General features: G+C 55.2%; 1 protein-coding gene across 7 annotated transcripts in view; it reads right to left on the reverse strand.

Annotated features, from left to right (window-relative positions):
• Window positions 1-17,474, reverse strand: part of CACNA1B (calcium voltage-gated channel subunit alpha1 B) — a 167,752-nt gene that overhangs the window by 4,267 nt on the left and 146,011 nt on the right. For 4 of the 7 annotated variants that reach the window (XM_088792970.1, XM_088792972.1, XM_088792971.1 and 1 more), the window contains 9 exons: window positions 16,634-16,761; window positions 13,341-13,437; window positions 10,830-10,938; window positions 5,227-5,334; window positions 4,553-4,665; window positions 3,470-3,597; window positions 1,265-1,336; window positions 879-1,014; window positions 642-758 (listed from right to left, as the gene is read on the reverse strand). In XM_088792970.1, coding sequence (XP_088649096.1) covers window positions 642-758; window positions 879-1,014; window positions 1,265-1,336; window positions 3,470-3,597; window positions 4,553-4,665; window positions 5,227-5,334; window positions 10,830-10,938; window positions 13,341-13,437; window positions 16,634-16,761 — 1,008 coding nt within the window. The remainder of the gene's footprint in view (window positions 1-641; window positions 759-878; window positions 1,015-1,264; window positions 1,337-3,469; window positions 3,598-4,552; window positions 4,666-5,226; window positions 5,335-10,829; window positions 10,939-13,340; window positions 13,438-16,633; window positions 16,762-17,474) is intronic. The other 3 variants (XM_088792973.1, XM_088792975.1, XM_088792974.1) reach the window with 1 other exon arrangement.

The following is a 17,474-nucleotide window of genomic DNA, read 5'->3' on the forward strand; positions in this document are numbered from 1 at the left end:
AGGAGAAACTCATTGTGTGTGAGGGGGACTCAGGCCACTCTACCGCCCGCTAGAGCTGGCACACAGCGGGGACAGGCCCTGAAGGTCCCAGGCCACAGGCTGAGCCCTTCCCTGGGCCCTTGCCTGCCTGGCAAGTGAGAGCAGCGTCCCCTGACAGCCTCAGGTCTGTAGACCCCTGCCTGTGTCCCTGTGAAAGGGACTGAGCCCAGGAAAGCCCCTGCCAGAGGCTTCCTGCTCAGACACCAAACCCATTACAGGAGGGGCCCAACAGGGAGCACTGCCTCCAGCGTCCAGAGAAAGGCCAGGCCACCCCCGAGCCTTGGAGGGCAAAGGGTGGACTGAGGAGGGAGGCACCGCGTGCATTGTGGGGGGGTTGGGGTGGGAGAGGCATGTGCCAGAGAGAGGAAAAGGTTGGGTCGGGGAAGGAGGTGGGTGGTGGGGACCCTCAGCTGGCCTGGCCACAGCTCGACACCAGCATCGTGTTCGGGGTGCCCAACGGGGTGGATGGTGTCCAGGCTGCAGTGCCCTAGGGAGGCTCTACCCTGAGAAGCTCACAAGTGGGACACAAGCCCCCTCCCCCCAGTGCACACCTCCCACCCTCACTGTCCCACCTCCCATGACCGAGTCTTCCAGACACCCACCTGTGTCTCTGCTGCCAGGCGGGGCATGGAGGCCGCACGACCCTGGCTCTCCAGCCCAGGCTGGGGCTCCCCATCAAGGCCCCTCATGGCCATGCTCTGCATCTGTACTTCCACAGCCTGGGGGTACAGCAGCCCCCCCGTCACACTCATTCCACATCCCACTCCCACTCTCACTCCCATCCCCATCGCACCCCCAGCCCTGTCTCACCACCACCCCCCATCCCTGGGAGCCCTCACTCGTTTTCCTGGCTGCGTCACTGGGATCTCTGTTGAGTGGCCACGCTCCAGGGGGGTCCTCGCCTCATGGGGCGCCTCCTGGGTCCTCTGAGGGCCCCAGGAAACAGACTCCTTGATGGCACTCTCTGGGGTTTGTCTGCGGAGAAAGGTTTGTCCTGTTGGCTCGGAGGTCCGTGTGCTATAGAACGTCCACCCTGGACCTGGTCGGACCTGCCAGGAACCTCCACTAGCCCAATTCTGGGCTACAAGGTGCCCAGAGGGGTGATGCCACTTGTGTGCAGGTGCTGCCAAGCTCAGAAACAGCAAAGGCTGTGGACCCAATGCCAGGGCTCAGAACGTGCAGAGAGGGGACCCTGGCCACCCATCCAAGGGGAGCCTGCACCCACCGCTTCTTGGTCTGGGGACACCTGGCACGTTCCACAGCCCTTCCACCACGTATGTGGTGGCAGCAGGGATCCCTGTTAACAAGGATGAGACCATGCGAGGACAGAGTGTACAATGCAGAGTAGTAAGGACACCCCATCCCCTGGGCACACAGAGAGCCCTGGGAGCCGAGGCTCCTCCCAACACCCAACTTCCAGCCATGGAAGCCTTTCTGCCCTTCAGATCTAGTCTCAAGTGTCACCCTTTGGGGGAGGCCTTCCCAGGGCACAAGCCTGCCCTTTCCCTATAAATATCTGTCTGGCTTATCACGCCTCCCAAATGGCATGGGAGCTGCCCGGCATTTGCCAGGGTTACTGTCCATTCCAGTGTTCAGCGTAGCATTGCACACATGCCCAGTCACACAGCTTGGGTGGCATTCATCACGATCAGAGTTCAGAGGTAGGGCCTGATGGTCTCACCGGCCACACTAATGACCAGTCCAACCGTCACCTTTGCAGAGCTGCCCGCATCCCCCTGCACAGTGCTGTCTGGAGCCCTCAGAGGAGTTTCCAGGGCCTCTGCGAGGCCAGTCCCCAGGGTCGTCATGCACCAGTGGGGAGCGTGATTTCTGGAAGGGAGCATCGTCGTTCCAGTCAGCTTCTCCCGGTGTCCTGTGGAGGCGTGCTCGGGGACGGCCAGGTGACTTGCTTTGGCCAATGGGGCACAAGAAGAAGGCTGAACACCTGCACTCTGCCCTTCCTCTCAGGCTGCTCTCAGGCGCTCACCACACAGATGAGCCCAGACACCAGGCATGAGAATAAACCGTCCTGGGCTCACCACCCGAGCAGCTGGCCCAGGCCTCGGCCCAAAGAACTGCCAGGCTGGTCCCGAACTCAAGAAGTGACACACCATTAAGTGATGGCAGTTTGTGACTCAACAAAAGCTAACTGACTAACAGGCCATGAACCAAATCAGGCTTCAAAGAAGAATGTCTAGACATGTGAGGAGAGGCAGGAGTCAGGAGCCCTCACCACACATGCCATCTGCAGCCACGTCCTCCAGGATGGCAGGCTGGGCATCAGGCCCCCTACTCAGCACTTGCTGAGGGAGACAGAGTTCACGTCCCTGCCTTGGCCTATGGCACGTTCAAAGACGTGGAACCTCCACTGGCCTTGGGGGCGGGGGACTAGCTGAAAGGACCCTGCCCTCTCACGGAACCTAGCCCAGCCTCCAGCTACTACCTCAGCAACCCACAGTGCAGACACAGGGACTGTGACTTTCTATCACTTGGTTTGGGTGCTTCTTCACCAAGAATTATTGTGACAAGAGTTATGTGATATCAAATGACCTTACCAATTTGTCTGTAAAATACAGTTGCTTCAGAAATCAAGACCAAAATGGAGATGTGAGAGGAGAATGTCTTAAAGGACTTAGAAAGATTAGAATAGGCTACTAATAGAATGGGGTGAGGCCCTGGGGTGAAAAAAATAATTTCTTAACAGTCTTTAAGCAACAAAGGCCAAGGAGGAAGTAGAGTCTGAAACCCCTCACCCGAAAGAGAAACAGGCACGAACGGTGGCGGGTGACAGTTGGAGTCATGAACTGTCTAAACCAGTTGGTCTCAGTGTTGTCAGAGGCATATAACATTACAGGAATTAATTTTAGAGTTCACCATAGAAACTGCTTGCAGCAGAGCTGGACTAGCTTTTGGGTGACACCCACAGTGAAACATATGGGTGGAGGTGGGCATAGGGTCAAACCAGAGAGCTGTGATGGAACCTGAGGGCTCCCTAGCATGCTGCTCGGGGGGGTCCCCTCAGAGCAGGGAGGTAGAGAAACTGGGAGGCCCGCTTTACCCACACCGTCAATCCTGCATGCTTGCCAAGTACTCACACCGCTGCAAGGGCTCACACATCGTCCCGCCAAGTACTCACACCACCCCACCGAGTACTCACACCACCCCAAGTACTCACACATCACCCCGCCGAGTACTCACCCCACCCCACCGAGTACTCACACCGCTGCAAGTACTCACACATCGTCCCGCCAAGTACTCACCCCACCCCACCGAGTACTCACACATCACCCCGCCAAGTACTCACACATCACCCCGCTAAGTACTCACCCCACCCCACCGAGTATTCACACCGCCCCACCAAGTACTCACACCGCTTGAGTACTCATACATCACCCTGCCAAGTACTCACACCACCCCGCCGAGTACTCACACCGCCCCACCATTGCTGAGGGAGGTCGAGCTCTTCTGCTGAAGGAAAACCCGGGCTCCTCGGAGCACAGCCGGTTGAGTCTGCTCCAGTGTGGCCTTCAGAGGGTGAAACAGGGACACGGTACCCATCTGCAGAGGGATACAGGGGAGAGGAAGAGCCCTGAGGGCTGGGAGTGTCCTCACAGATGCCCCTGCACAACGGTGCCCCAGCAACCTGTGGGACAGGGCTTCTTGTGTGGTGGTGAGGCTTCCTGCTCTCAGGCCCATCCCTACATATGGGACAGGCAGGGATCTGCTCCAAACCTGGTCTGTGAAAGTCATTTTACTTCATGGAGCCTCAGTTTCCCTACCTACAAAATTTGGGGACTGGATCCAATTACAAATGGCAAAAAGACTGACTGGTAGAGGTTGCTGGAGCCCTGGGTTGTGCGGAATACTGAGATGTCAGGGATGGGGGCACGTCTGCAACAGACAAGGGAAAGGAAAGCACGGGCACCAGACACTTCCCAACCCAAGGGGCTGAAGGTCCCTGTAAGCTCTGAACTTTATAGACTGAGGGCCTGCCTATGGTCAATGGTTGCTGAAGGTCTGGTAATGAGGGAAGTCGTCATCTGTGCAGGATGACATCAGGAAGATGGGCCCCTGACGTCCATTCAGTCGAGAATGGAGCGGGTCGTGACCCTGGGCCCGTTGCAGGGAATCGCTTTGGTCCCTGCCTATGTCCAGGGAAAGGAGGTTCTCCCTGCTCTTCCCAAAACATCTCCTCCAGGAACCTTCATAATTCTTCTTCTACCACTTAAAAACATGGTGTTGCTCAGGGCCTCTGTCCTCAGCTCTCTCATCTTCCACCCCTAAACATGAGCTCCCCAAGTCAGGGGCTCCCCAGTACAGCCAGACAGCCAGCTAATGGAAAGCACAAAGGCCGTATGGGATTAATGTCCGGGGGTTGGAGAGGCGGCAGCAAGAACCTCTCATCTTCCTTTTCCCACTGTGCTTTCTCAAGAAGGGTGTGGGTTCCCACCGCTGTCACACCTGGAGGTCCCCAAGTCTCAGCGTTATTTCTTGGAAATCCTGGAACCAGTACCTGGGACAGACCACCAGGAGCTTGGTGAATCTGGTCTCTGCTGGTTTTGTTCTGTTTGTAGAAGTCGAATATCATCAGAGCTGCATAGACTTTCCCCACCGTCATCTCATCAGCTGGGGAAGATGAGCAGGAAAGAGTAAGCGTGCAAAGGTTGGAGTTTGGGGGAAAAGGGGACGGGGAAGGCAGAGGACACGGCTGGAGCAGGTGAGGACGCAGCCCCCCCCCCGGACTCCTGGACACGCGCAGGCTAACGGGGCTCGGCCCTGAGCAGCGCCCCAGATGCTGTCCGTGTTCCCCTCGAAGCTGCACTGACTTCCCGAGGCTCCCCTGGTCTTCCAGAGGGGCCTCGGGCTCCCCACAACAAGGTGGGGGCAGAGCTTACTTGTAAGCACCTCACCGTTTGGGGCATCTGCAACAGGGGGAGTCTCCCTACCTTTTCTCTGGCTTTTCGGAAGCCAACTCCCCACACGAGGAGTGTGGGTGACTGACCCACAGAGTGATGCCCACATCCCCTCTCCCACTGCTCCTGTGCGCCCCTGAAGCTATAAACTGAGTCTAGACGACTGAGGAGGTAAGCCCAGCTCTCCAAGGTGGCTGCACAAGCACCGTCCCCCAGGCCTCCCTGCTCTGCTCTGGGTGGGACACAAGAGGGAGAACTGCTCGGTCTCACTTACGTTTATGTGGGGGCACCAATAAATCCAGCGTCTTCTGGGGCAGATTAGCCCACACAGAGCAAATCTCCTTCCTCAAGTCTGCATCGCACTGATGCTGCTTGGTGCCAGCTGGGGCAGGACGAGGGTGGGAACAACAAGAGAGATGTTAAGAGCCATTCCACAGACCCCCTGGGGTGACAGGCTGAGCTGGACAGGCAGGGAGACTCAGTATGGGGGACAGGGTGGGGGGGTTGAGGCGGTGCTGGGAGAATGGGGCGGTGGGAGAAACCCTGCCGTGGGGGTTACTCAGAGCTCTCCCTGCCTGATCCTGCCTAGAAAAAAGGGGCACGTGGGCTCAGCATTCAAGGGGTGTGTGTGTGGGGGAGGGGTGTCAGGGAATGGGGGAGGGGCGCTCATCCACTAACAGGTATTGAGCACCCACCAAATGGCAGGTACTGTTCTAGCTGATGGAACAGAAACAAGGGAAGAGGCCCTCTTGGAGGTACATGACTTTCGACAACTAAGGAGACAGAAGTTAAAAATCTGGCATGTCAGATGAGGTAGGGCTAGATGGGAAATAGCAGGAGGGCTGCAGTTTTTGACAGGGTGGTCAGGAAAGGTCTCGTGAGAAGTGTGTGGCAGACCCTGAAAGCAGAGAGGGACCAGCTTGGTGTGTCACATGACGAGCCAGGAAGGCAGGCAGACGCTGACATGGGAGCAGCGGCTGGTTCTGCACAGAGGACTACACACGCCTGCCTGTCCTGTCTTCACTTCAGGGTCATTCAGGTTCATTTACATACAACAAGACCCACCCCTTTGCATTATGCCATCCTACCAATTTTGGTAAATGCAGACAGTCACATAACCACCATCGCAATCAAGACATGGACACAGAACCACTGCGAAGTCCCTCGGACCCACCGCAGGCGACCGCTCAGCCTGCTCCTGCCTCCAGCAATCACTCATGTGTTTTCTGTCCCCAAGGTTGTGCAGAATGTCATACACATGGCATCACACAAATGTGGTGGCTTTTGGGTCTGACTTCGCTCACTCAGGGTGATGCATTTGCGGTTCTCCCACATCGAGGGGTGTAGAGTCTGTCTCTGTGGATGGCTGAGCACTAGTTCGTTGCATGGACACATCCCAGTTTATCCACTCACATTTGCATTCTTTACAGTTTGCGGCGATTATGAATAAGGCCATAAACATTTGTATATGGGTTTTGTGTGGATGTATGTTTTCATTTTATCCCCCCTTTTAAATATCCATAACGGTTAATGATACTGAGCATCTTTACATGTGTTTATTAGCCTTCCACATAATTTCTTTGGTGATGCAGCTATTCAAATCCTTTGCCTATTTTTATTGGGTTATTTTCTTATTGCTCAGTTGTAAGAGGTCTTTACCTGTTCTGGAAACCAATCTTATATCAGATGTGTGTTTCACAAATATTTTCTCATAGTCTTTGGCCTGCCTTTTCATTTTCTTAAGTATCTTTTGAAGAGCAAAAGTTTTTAATTTTGATAAAGTTCAATTTACCAAATTTTTTTCTATGGCTCAAGCTTCATGTGTCTTGAATTGTTTTAAAGATTTTTTTTTTTTTTTTTAAAAACCTTTGCCTAACTCAACATTGACAAGATTTTTCTCCTGTGTATTCTTCTAGAGGCTTTATGCTTTCACATTTATGTCTATGATTCATTTCAAATTAATTTTGGTAGAAGGTGGAAAGTACCTGCTATGGACTGAATTGTATCCCCTCCTCCTTCATGTGTTGAAGCCTAACCCCCACTGTGATTGTGTCTGGAGACACGGCCTAGAAAGAGGGTAATTAAGGTGAGATGAGGTCCTAAGAGTGGGTGCCGGACTCACAAGACTCGTGTCCTTATAAGCAGAGTGTGTGCTCACTTTCCACAGGCACTTAGAGGACACGCCACAGGGGAGGACACTGAGAGAAGGTGGCTGCGTACAAGCCAGAACATGCCCCAGAATGAAATCTACCTTCTTGGAACCTTGATCTTGGACTTCCAGCCTCCAGACTGTGAGAAGTAAATGTCTGTAAGTCACTCAGTTGTGGTATTTTGTTATGGCAGCCTGAGCAGACTACGATAGCAAAGGTCAAGGTTTCTAAACTAGGGAGGGGGTAGGGGGCGCATATAGTTGTCTGAATTTTTCTAGCACCATTTGCTGAACAGATGATCTTTTCTCCATTAATTGCCTTTGTGTCATCATTCAAAATCAATTAACTCAATAAGTGTGAGTCTCTTTCTGGAGTCTCTGTTGTTCCATTGAGTATGTCTCTGTCCTGTCACCAAAACCACATGCCTCAATCAATGCAGCTTTACAGGAAGTCTCTGATTCAGACAGGGTGAGTTTTCCAACTTTGTTCTGTTTTTCAAAATTGTTTCTGTTACTCAAGTTCTTCTGCTTTTCTACATACATTTCAGAATCAGCTTGTAAATTTCTACCCAAAAAGCCTGTTGGGACTTTGATTGGGAGAACACTGAGTCTGTTGATCAACATGTGAAGAATGGCTACAATATTGAGTCGGCTAATGCGAGAATGCAATATAGTGTTTGATTTATTTAGGTCTTTTTTTATTCCTTTAGTTAGTTTTGAATTTTGCAGCATACAAATATTACATATATATTTTTTAGAGTTCCCAGCAGTATAGAAGTATTTCATATTTTTGGTATGGTTTTAATGGAACTTTTCCCAAGTTTGTTAATTGCTAATATATAGAAATACATTCCTTTTTGTATACTGACCTTGTATCTTGTGTCCTTGCTATATTCACACATTACTTTTAGTAACTTTTTATGGGTTAGAGCAACAGAAATTTATTCTCAGTTCTGGAGGACAGAAACTCAAAATCATGGTTTAGGCAGGGCCATGCTCCCTCCAGTGAGGGAGGATGAAGAAACCTTCCTTGTTTCTTCTTAGCTTCTGGTGGTTCCCAAAAATCTTTGGCACTACTTGGCTGGTAGCGGCCTCAGTCTGATTAATTTTTTTTATTAGACTTTTTGGAATTTTCTGCATTGATAATCAAATTGTGAATGGGGGCAGTTTTACTTGTTCCTTTCCAATTGGTACACCTCTTATTTTTCTTGACTTATTACAATGGCTAGGCTCTCAAGTATGATGTTGACCAAGAATGGTGACAGTCAACATCCTTCTCTTGTTTTTGATCTTAGGAGGAAAGGTGTCAGTCTTTCTTTGTTAAGTATGTCATAAGCTGTAGGTTTTTCAGATATCCTTTATCAGATTGAGAAAGTTTCCTTTAATTTCTACTTTATGTAGAATTTTAAAAATCATGAATGGATGCTGAATTTTGTTAACGCATTTTCAGCATCTATTGAGATGATCATGCAGATTTTTTTCGATGTATTAAATTGTATTGATTGATTTTTAAACTTGAACCAACTTTGCACTCCTGGTGTACCCACCACTTTTGTCATCATGTATTATTTTACATAACAGGTATGGCTAGATTCAGTTTGCTAAAACTGTATTGAAGATTTTTGTATCTATATTCATGACGAATGCTGCTCTGTAATTTTCTTTTCTTGTTATATTTCTGTCTAGTTTGGGTATCAGAGCTCTGCTGGCCTTGTAAAATTAAGTTGAGAAATATACCCTTTTTCTATTTTCTGGAATAGTTTGTATAGAAAACACTTCCTTAAGTGTTCGGTAGATTTCACGAATGGAATTAATTCAGCCTGGGATTTTCTTTGTTGGAAGATTTTTAACCATGAATATAACTTCTTTAATATGTAAAGTGATACTCAGGTTATTTTTTTTTTCAGGTGATCTATTCTTCAATGGGCTTAATAGTTTGTGTCAAGAAATTTATGCATTTCATTTAATTTGTTGAAGTTTTTGACATAAAGCTGTTCATAAAATTTCCTTGTTTTCCATTTAATGTCAGCAGGATCTGTCGTGATGTTTACTCTTTTCATTCTCTTGTTGGTTATTTTTATCTTCTTTTTGTCTTGATTAGTCTAGCTAGAGGAATTTTATTGGTTTGATTTTTTCCCCCGCTTTACTGGGGAATATTGGGGAACAGTGTGTTTCTCCAGGGCCCATTAGCTCTAAGTCGTTGTCCTTTAATCTAGTTGCGGAGGGCACAGCTCACTGGCCCATGTGGGAATCGAACCGGCAACCCTGCTGTTCAGAACTCGCACTCCAGCCAACTGAGCCATCTGGCCACCCCTTGGTTTGATTTTTAATGTGATCATTCTGGCTGTTGTATAAAAGGGAGACTGAAAGGGCAAGAGCAGAAGCGGACCAGTGAGAAGCTACAGCAACAAGCTTGTCAAAGGTTAACAGAGAGCAGCTCGCACCAGGAGTTGGCAGTGGGCGAGGGTAGAAAAGTGATCACATTCTGGATGTGTTTTGAAGGTAGAGTCAGAAGTTATGACTAGAGATCAGATATGGATCAAAAATGGGGTAAGAAAAAAAAGGGCGAGAAGAATGACTCCAAGAGTTTTGTCTTGCGTGATTGGAAGAATAGTTTGTACTGACAGGGGCAGGGAAACTATGGGACTCTCTAGAGCTCAAGGGGCCAGTGAGCTCTGAGAGCTCGTGGGGCCTCCAAGTGCAGATGGCAAGTAACCTGTGGGATATATTGGTCCGGAGGCCTGGACCAAAAATACAAAATTGGATTCACAGTATTTAAAGCCATGGGAGTAGGTGAGACTGGGAGATGAGAGAGGCCTGAATAGGAGAAAGAAAAGGGTTCCACACAGAAGGGAATGAGAGCTGAGAAAAGGCTGCAGATGGGTCTGTGAGAACGTGGAGGTCACTAGGGAGCTGAACAATGGCAGTCTTGGGGAAGTGCTGTGGTGGCAGCCCAGAGCAACAATACAAACCACTCTGTCCAGGCGCTGGCTGCTCTGAAGGAAACACGAAAGACAGGACGTCGAATGAAGGGGAAGAGAAGAATTTTTTAAAGATGGGAGAAATTATTGCATGTTTGTATATTGATACAGACAATTCAGTAGAAAGAGAAAAATGATGGGTCAAGAAATCAAATGGATAATGAAATCAGTTGGGGAGTGGCCTCAGCTCCTCCACCACCCCAGTTGGATGCGGGGAGGAGGGTGATGTGGGGGGCAGGGCAGGTCCCCTCTGTGATGCTCATTCTCTCTGTGAAGGGGACGCTGTCAACACTGGAGGATGAGGGTGGGGGACATGTGGAGGGTCACTGTGCCTGACTGGGCACAGGCTATGTGGTCCTGTCGCTCAGCCCAGGAAAGGGCCTGGTGGAAGATGGGGCTCACTATGGGTGCTGGTGGTGAGGGCGCACAAGGCACTCAGACTTCACCGCAGAGGGTGCTGGCTCACGAGCTGGGTGAGGCTGTGTCCCAGCTCCCACATTCGCTAGCTCTGGGTAACCAGACAAGGCGTTTCGTGTCCTGCAGCTCAGTTTCCTTACAGAGCTAACCTGTCGACGGTTATCAGGGGACAGTCAGTGCCCAGTACAGGCGCCGTGGGCAGCTGTCCTCCGTGCCCTCGCGACAGACCCCTCACCCCCATCCCTACACACCCGCTTGGGGATGGCTCTTGAGGGCAGGTGCGTGGCCCTGGCTTGGTGTCACCATGGTCCCCAAGGCTGCCTTGCTCACCTGGAGCCAGCTTGATGTCCAGTGCAGTCCGGATGAGGGCCATCAGCGTGGATGTGAAGTGGACGGTCATGTCCTCATTGGAGATGGGCATGTTCATGCGAACCAGACGCTGGGGACAAGGGTCAGGTCAGGGCCGGGCCACTGCCCCCCCCCCCCCACCAGGACCACAGTGCTGGAGGCTGGGCTATCTTCCTGGGCTGGTCTCTGCAGGTGCCGGGACAGGAGAGATCTGCCAACACTCACACCCACCCCTGGCCCCCTGCACATGTGAGCTGAGGGTTCTTCTGGCTGCAGAAAAGCAGAAGCCAGGGTACGGATGTGCAGGTAGCAGACGGGCAGCCTGAGTCCCTCCCAAAGGTCAGGCACCTCCTCAGCCAGAGGCCCCCTGCCCACTGCCCATGGCTGAGGAGGGAGGCAGCCACCGAGCCTGGGACAGCCCCTACACAGGAGGGAGGGAACACCCCTGTCCCCAAAGCCGGCCCAGACTCCCCTCCTCCACCGCATCCAGGAGCTCTGGACAAGGGCTGGGGAGCCAGGAGCGCAGCTCTCAGAGCCAGCTCCAGCCCCGGGAAGGCTGCCACTCCCCAGCTGGAAGAAACATGCCCCTCAGCCCGGAAGCCTTGGAGACCAGCTCCTGGTGGAAAGACCCAGAAGGTGGGGCTGGGCAGGGCCTTGGGCTCAGCCTGCAGCCTGGGGCTGGCAGGGGCGGCTGGGGCTGTCCTCAGGAACACAAGTTCTTCAGAGCAGCTGCAGCAGAGCCTGCAGCTCTGCTCCAGTTCCCGCCCCAGCACGTGGAAAGTGCCCTTTCCTCTCTGCAGCTTCCAGGACAGCACAGCTGTGTCTGTTAGTGCACTCGTCTGGGCACAGCCATCAGCTGCCCACAGCCTCAGGCTGAGGCCCAGGAGGAAGGGGTCTCAGGCGAGTCGGCTGTGCCCTGAACACAGAGGGGCACCTCGTCCCCTTCCACAGAACGGGAGTTGGAGATGGGGCACAGGACCCCTCCCTGGGGTCTGCCTGTCCTCTCCCAAGCCTGCCGTCTGTCACAGGACAGCTCCTCTGCCCCTTCTCTGGGGAGGCCTTCTCTGTCCCCAGCCTTTTCCTCAGCATCCTAGCCCCCCACTTACTCCTCAGCCTGCTGGAGGGTGGGTGGCTAGAGACGGGAACCCAGACTCTGTGCCCTGAATGCTGGCAAAGCCCCGCTTAGCCCATCCAAACCTGGTCCCGGGACCTCACCAGGAAAGAGCTTCCCAGTATGGATGGCACTGGGGGAGGGGAGGGATTCCTCTCCAGGGGAGCTGGGGAGCCGGGAGGTGAGGAGGAGCAAAGCAGGTGGTTCCCGAAAGAGGGGGTCTCAGTGCAGAGCACCTTCACCGGAGGCCCTGCAGTCTGAGGGGGCAGCAGAGGAGTGAGGCCAGAACAGGCTGGAGTCTGCCGGGTGCTTGGACCCTCTGGCCACAGCGTCTGCATCACCTGGACCCTCCCCAGCTGGCCAAGCCCACCCACTGCTACCACCCTGAGGCCGCCCCTGGCCTCTTCCTGCCCAGAGCCTTGGAGTTGGCCTGCACAGCTGGGGAGGGGCTCCAGAGGTGTCAGTGCGGACAGAGCTCTCCTTCTTGGGGACAAGCTACAGGCTTGCATGCAGGGCCTGCAGGCAGGCACAACTCATGCCAGGCAGGGGAGGGCTAAGAAGACACCAGAGGCTGCTGTTTGTGGCTTGGGGGAGCCACTCAGCTCCCAAAGGTTATGCAGCCAGGACACAGACTCAGGTGCGGAACCAGAGCAGAGAGAGCGCGCACAGAGAGAACCAGGGACGAAGACTCTGGCGGGAACGTCATTCAGAGAGCGGGAGGCAGCGGGAAGGCTCCAGACATATACTGGCTGTTTGCAGGGGCACTGGGGCTGTGGGAGCAGGTGGGGCTGGGGCCCTGGGACCTGCCTGCCCATCAGGAGGGAGGGCTGGTGGTGTCCCTCACTGTACCCCCATCTTTGCAGCTCAGCTCCCTGTACTCCTCAGCAGTGGGGGCAGGAGTCCCAGGCCCACCTGGGCCCCCGAGGCTGTGTCACCTGCCGTGGCCTCTGAAGCCCCAGGAAGGGCAGCAGGACATCTCTCCCTGGCACCCTTCCCTCCTCAATGCCACAGGGCCTCCTTTCCGCCATGGGGCCTACCAGGCCCTGGAGACAACACGTCCCCCCCAGGCTGACTGCAGAACCAGAGCCTGAAGGCTGGGGACAAAGCAGCTGAATATGGCACTGAGCCCAGAACAAAACAGCCTCTGTCAGAAATGCTGGTTGGTGGCCCAGTTTCCAGGAAACGGGAGGGGAAGGGAGAAGGCAGCTGGCAGGCTCTGAGTTCCTGAGTGTACAACCCTGGGTGTACACTGTCCCTGAGTCTGGGAAGGAAAGGGAGATGGCTGGGCTGAGGAAAGAAAGAGACAGGGAGACAGAGTGGTAGACGCGGACAACAAGCCCGGCCAGCACAGCTGGCTTTCTGTGCAGGGTCCGGGTCACTACCTTGTACGCCACTCGCGCAGGGCACTTCTTCCCCAGCCCCAGGGGTGGGGACATGTGTTTCAGCATCTCGAACATGTCACTGTAACTGATGCGCCCACTGGAGACCCGGCCCGGAGACGCAGAGGCAGAGGGGTCCGCAGGAGGCCGGGAGGAAGCAGACAAGAGAACAACCCAGTTAGAGGCCTCGGCCTCACAGTAAACGCCCAGTGTGCTGGGGGGGGGGGGGGGACGGGACGAGGGGTTTCTGTGCTCCGCTTGACCCACAGCCTCGGCCTGAGAGCACGGCAGCCCCACATGGGGCAGGACAGCGGCGGGCAGTGGAGGGCTGAGCAGCGGCTGCATGAGGTGGCTCTGTGGGTGTCCACTTCTGATTTCACACCTTTAGAAACCACAGAACACGGCAAGTCAGAAAAGAGCCCTTTCACCGTGCCAGGACAGCTGGTAGACAGAGCTGCGTGACCGACGAGGCCTGAGAACAACGGCTGAAACCCCGGCCCCCTGAACAGCCAGTTTGCTTCCAAGTGAGCCTAAAGGCTAAAAAGGTGGAGAGAAATCTAAGACAAGCAAGAAAACAAGAGCCGGAGCCATGCGCTTCTGCAGGGAGCCCCGGGGCTCTGGAGACCAGCTCACAGGACAAGTCTTGCTGCAAGCACAGGGACTCTGGCCACACAGGGACCCTGGCCGCTGCTGAGGCCAGGGCTGGGCCGGAAGTGGGGGACTGTGGGTGGGGGAGGGACCAATCCACGTTCAGGGCTCCAGGTTCAGGAAAGTGTCTGGGGGCCGATGACTGGATCTTCCCAAGGAGGACAGGCCACCAGGCCTGAAGCCTCCCTCCACCCATGGGACACCTGCCTATAGGACCTGCTTAGGGTCCCAGACACAGTCAGCTTCAGGCTGCCCAGGACAAAGAGGGCATAGCCTCTTCCCGGCAGGCAGCTCCCCCCCAGCCCCTGGCCCCCACCCAGGGCTCCCTGCCATGGCTGTGGGGTCAGTTGGGAGGGGACGAAGGAGGGCCTGTCTTTGGAGCAGAACCACCTGGGTTATTGGGCTCTTCCGACCCAGAGGGAAAGCTGCTCCCTGTCGAGATGTGCCCACTTCCCTCTGGTCCCTCGGCCTCCAGGCTCTCTGACCATCAGCCCGTCCTCGAGAGCCTGGAGCAGAGCCGGCTGCCACCCAGAAGGATTGCCCACAGCCCAGCCAGATGCTTCGTGTGAGGCTCTGTCCCCAGCTGGGTGGAGGGGTTGGGAGATTAAACGGAGACAGCGCGTCCAGGGCAGGGCAGGGCGGGGCGGCGGAGAGGTAAGGTCAGTGGTCCCGGACCAGGCAGGGAGTGTGCGCTGTGCTCGCACCTCGGATAGGGAAGGGCACCGACGAGGCTCTTAGGCCGCAAACCTTGTGCGCCGAGCTACGACGGCAGTTCTTCGCTAGGCCAACAGGTGGCGCACCACGGCGCAAAGCCCTGCGCGTCCTCACCCTGCACGGCCCGGGGACAAAACCTCTCGGTCACCACACCCGGGCTCCCAGCCCATCCCGCGCCGCCCACACAGACTGTACCAGGCGCTGTGCACCGCAGCTCCCCGCTGCGGGTTCTGGGCTTGGCGCACTGAGGAGGCAGGGCCACCCCTACTTCCCGGGGCAGCACAGGAAGCAGACACTCCGTGCGGACATGGTCAGAGGCCACAGCCACCGGCCTGGGCCCGGGCCCTCCCAAACGCACGGGCTCTCCCGACTGTCCCCACCGCCCTGAGCACTGCCCTCCCCTGGAATCTGGGCCTGGCCCGCAGGGACGCTTCTCTCATGCACCACGTCCCCTCATCGCGTCACCTCCAAAGCTGGTGGCATTGACTTCCGGGGGCGGGGGGGTGGGGGGGGCGAAGGGAAGAAGAGGAAGACCGCTCTGGCCTCACCCAGTGTGTTGCTGGACCCAAGGGACCCACGCAGAAGCACGGGAAGCAGGGGGCGGGGGGGACAGGTGGGAGAGCCTGCCCCCATCCACAGCCTGCTCCTTGGCTCATCTCCTGCCAACAACCCCTCATATGCCAGCAGCCTGATTCCAGAGCTGTCCCCACTGCTATCAGACAATGTCAAGGCTACTTGCTTAACCCAGATTCCAAGGTCTAACTCATCCTATCCTAGCCGTCCTCTCAGCCCCCTTGCAACACTTTGTCCTCGCCAGCCAAGCAAAGCCAGCCTCCCCTTCACTACCACCCCGCCCTGCTCTGCAGCCCATCCATCCTGCCCCCTTGGCTCTGGCTCAGTGCCACCTCCTGACAGACTCACGCACACCCTGCCTCACGCACTGGCTCGTCTTTTCTCCCAGGACCCAGGTGGGCTGAGCATGTGGAGACCACAGCCCTGGTCCCCAGCACATGCAGGAGCTCAGAACACTGGCCACACACATGGATGAACGTAAAGATGAGCAAGAGTCTGCTCACAGTGGGCGTCACGGGGATGCACCCCTCCAGCCCACACGTCACCAGTCTGTGGAAACTGTCTGAGCCCCCTCCGTGCACAGTCGTAAAGCCAGTCTGGCCTGAGCCCACTTCCTGTGTGTCCTAATTCTGTCCCGCCCTTGGCTGACCGGGCACATCCTGCGTCTGCAGCTCACAGAGACGGGGGTGCCACCCCCTCTTGCAGGCCTGCACTGATAGGCCTTTGCCTGTTAGTCCAAGTCCCCTCCTTAACAATCTGTTTTCTGTAATACAATCGTCAATGGAAAAAATATGCCCGGGATGGCAGCCTGTGTGTAGACCAGTCGGGATGCTCCTTCCAGAACGAGTCTCAATCCTGCCTGAGAAGGACCAGAGGCCTGGGTGTGGTCAGCCCGCCCTCCAACATGACTGTCGTTGTTGACCAGAGAACCTGTGAAGGCTCCTGAGCCTGTGAACTCCAGCACGAGCTCTGGCCGTGGCAGTGCAGGTGTGGTGACGCGTCAGGGTAGTGACAGGGCTCTCTGAGGCCATGAAAATGGTCATGTGAGAAGACCGTGAGAACTCAAGAGTCCCACAAAGGCCCTGACAATGTTCCCCAAGCCCCGGTACATTCCTGAGGGCCAGAATGAGGGTCTCATAGGAGGGTTTTCAGCCTGGGGAGCTGCAGCCAAGTGCACGGAGACTGAGGAGCCAGCCGCCAGAAGGGAGAGCCAGCACCGGCCCACATGGGCACGGGGAGCCCTGGGCCCAGCCACACCTGAAGGGGACAGTCACTTGAAACATGGCCAGAGCCCCCGAACCCTGCTGAGATCCACGGCTTTGGACCAGCCCCAAGGACCCCCGAGCAGGCGGATCACTCACCACGCAGCCGGGTCATATTCGGCCCAGACGCGGATGAACTCGTCCAGGTGGTGGGGCCCCAGGATGGAAGAGTCCCGCGTGAGGTACTCAAAGTTGTCCATGATGACGGCCACAAAGAGGTTCAGCATCTGCAGGACAGGATGGAAGAGGGGTGACACAGAGACCCCCCCGCCTGCTGGCCGAAGCCTGTGTGTGTGAGCAGGGGGCAGAGATCAGCCGCCTGTGTGCTGTTCCCAGTCCTGACCCTGAGCCGACAAGCAGTCCTCGAAGGCTGCCGCTCGAATTCCACCCCCTCACCATCTCATGTCCATCCTGCCATCCAGGTTCCACCCCCTCACCATCTCATGTCCATCTGCCATCCAGGTTCTACCCCCTCACCATCTCATGTCCATCTGCCATCCAGGTTCCACCCCCTCACCATCTCATGTCCATCCTGCCATCCAGGTTCCACCCCCTCACCATCTCATGTCCATCTGCCATCCAGGTTCTACCCCCTCACCATCTCATGTCCATCTGCCATCCAGGTTCCACCCCCTCACCATCTCATGTCCATCCTGCCATCCAGGTTCCAACCCCTCACCATCTCATGTCCATCCTGCCATCCAGGTTCAGCCCCCCGCTCTGCGGCCCCGTCCTCGTCCCCTCTCAGTGATGACTGTGGAGTTAAGTTTGCTCACAGGAAGCCAATAGCTCAGGTTCTCCATCTTTGTACTTGACGGGAATGTCACTCAGCACACGATCAGCCATTTGGAGCGTATGGCTCAGTGGCATTCAGAGTATTCACCATGGTGTGTGACCCCTGCTCCCCAGTTCCCAAATGTGTGATGGCCCAGAAGACCCT

This window comes from Rhinolophus sinicus, chromosome 16 (genome assembly GCF_057876585.1).
Source record: "Rhinolophus sinicus isolate RSI-liver-muscle chromosome 16, RSI-T2T, whole genome shotgun sequence".
Lineage (NCBI taxonomy): Eukaryota > Metazoa > Chordata > Mammalia > Chiroptera > Rhinolophidae > Rhinolophus > Rhinolophus sinicus.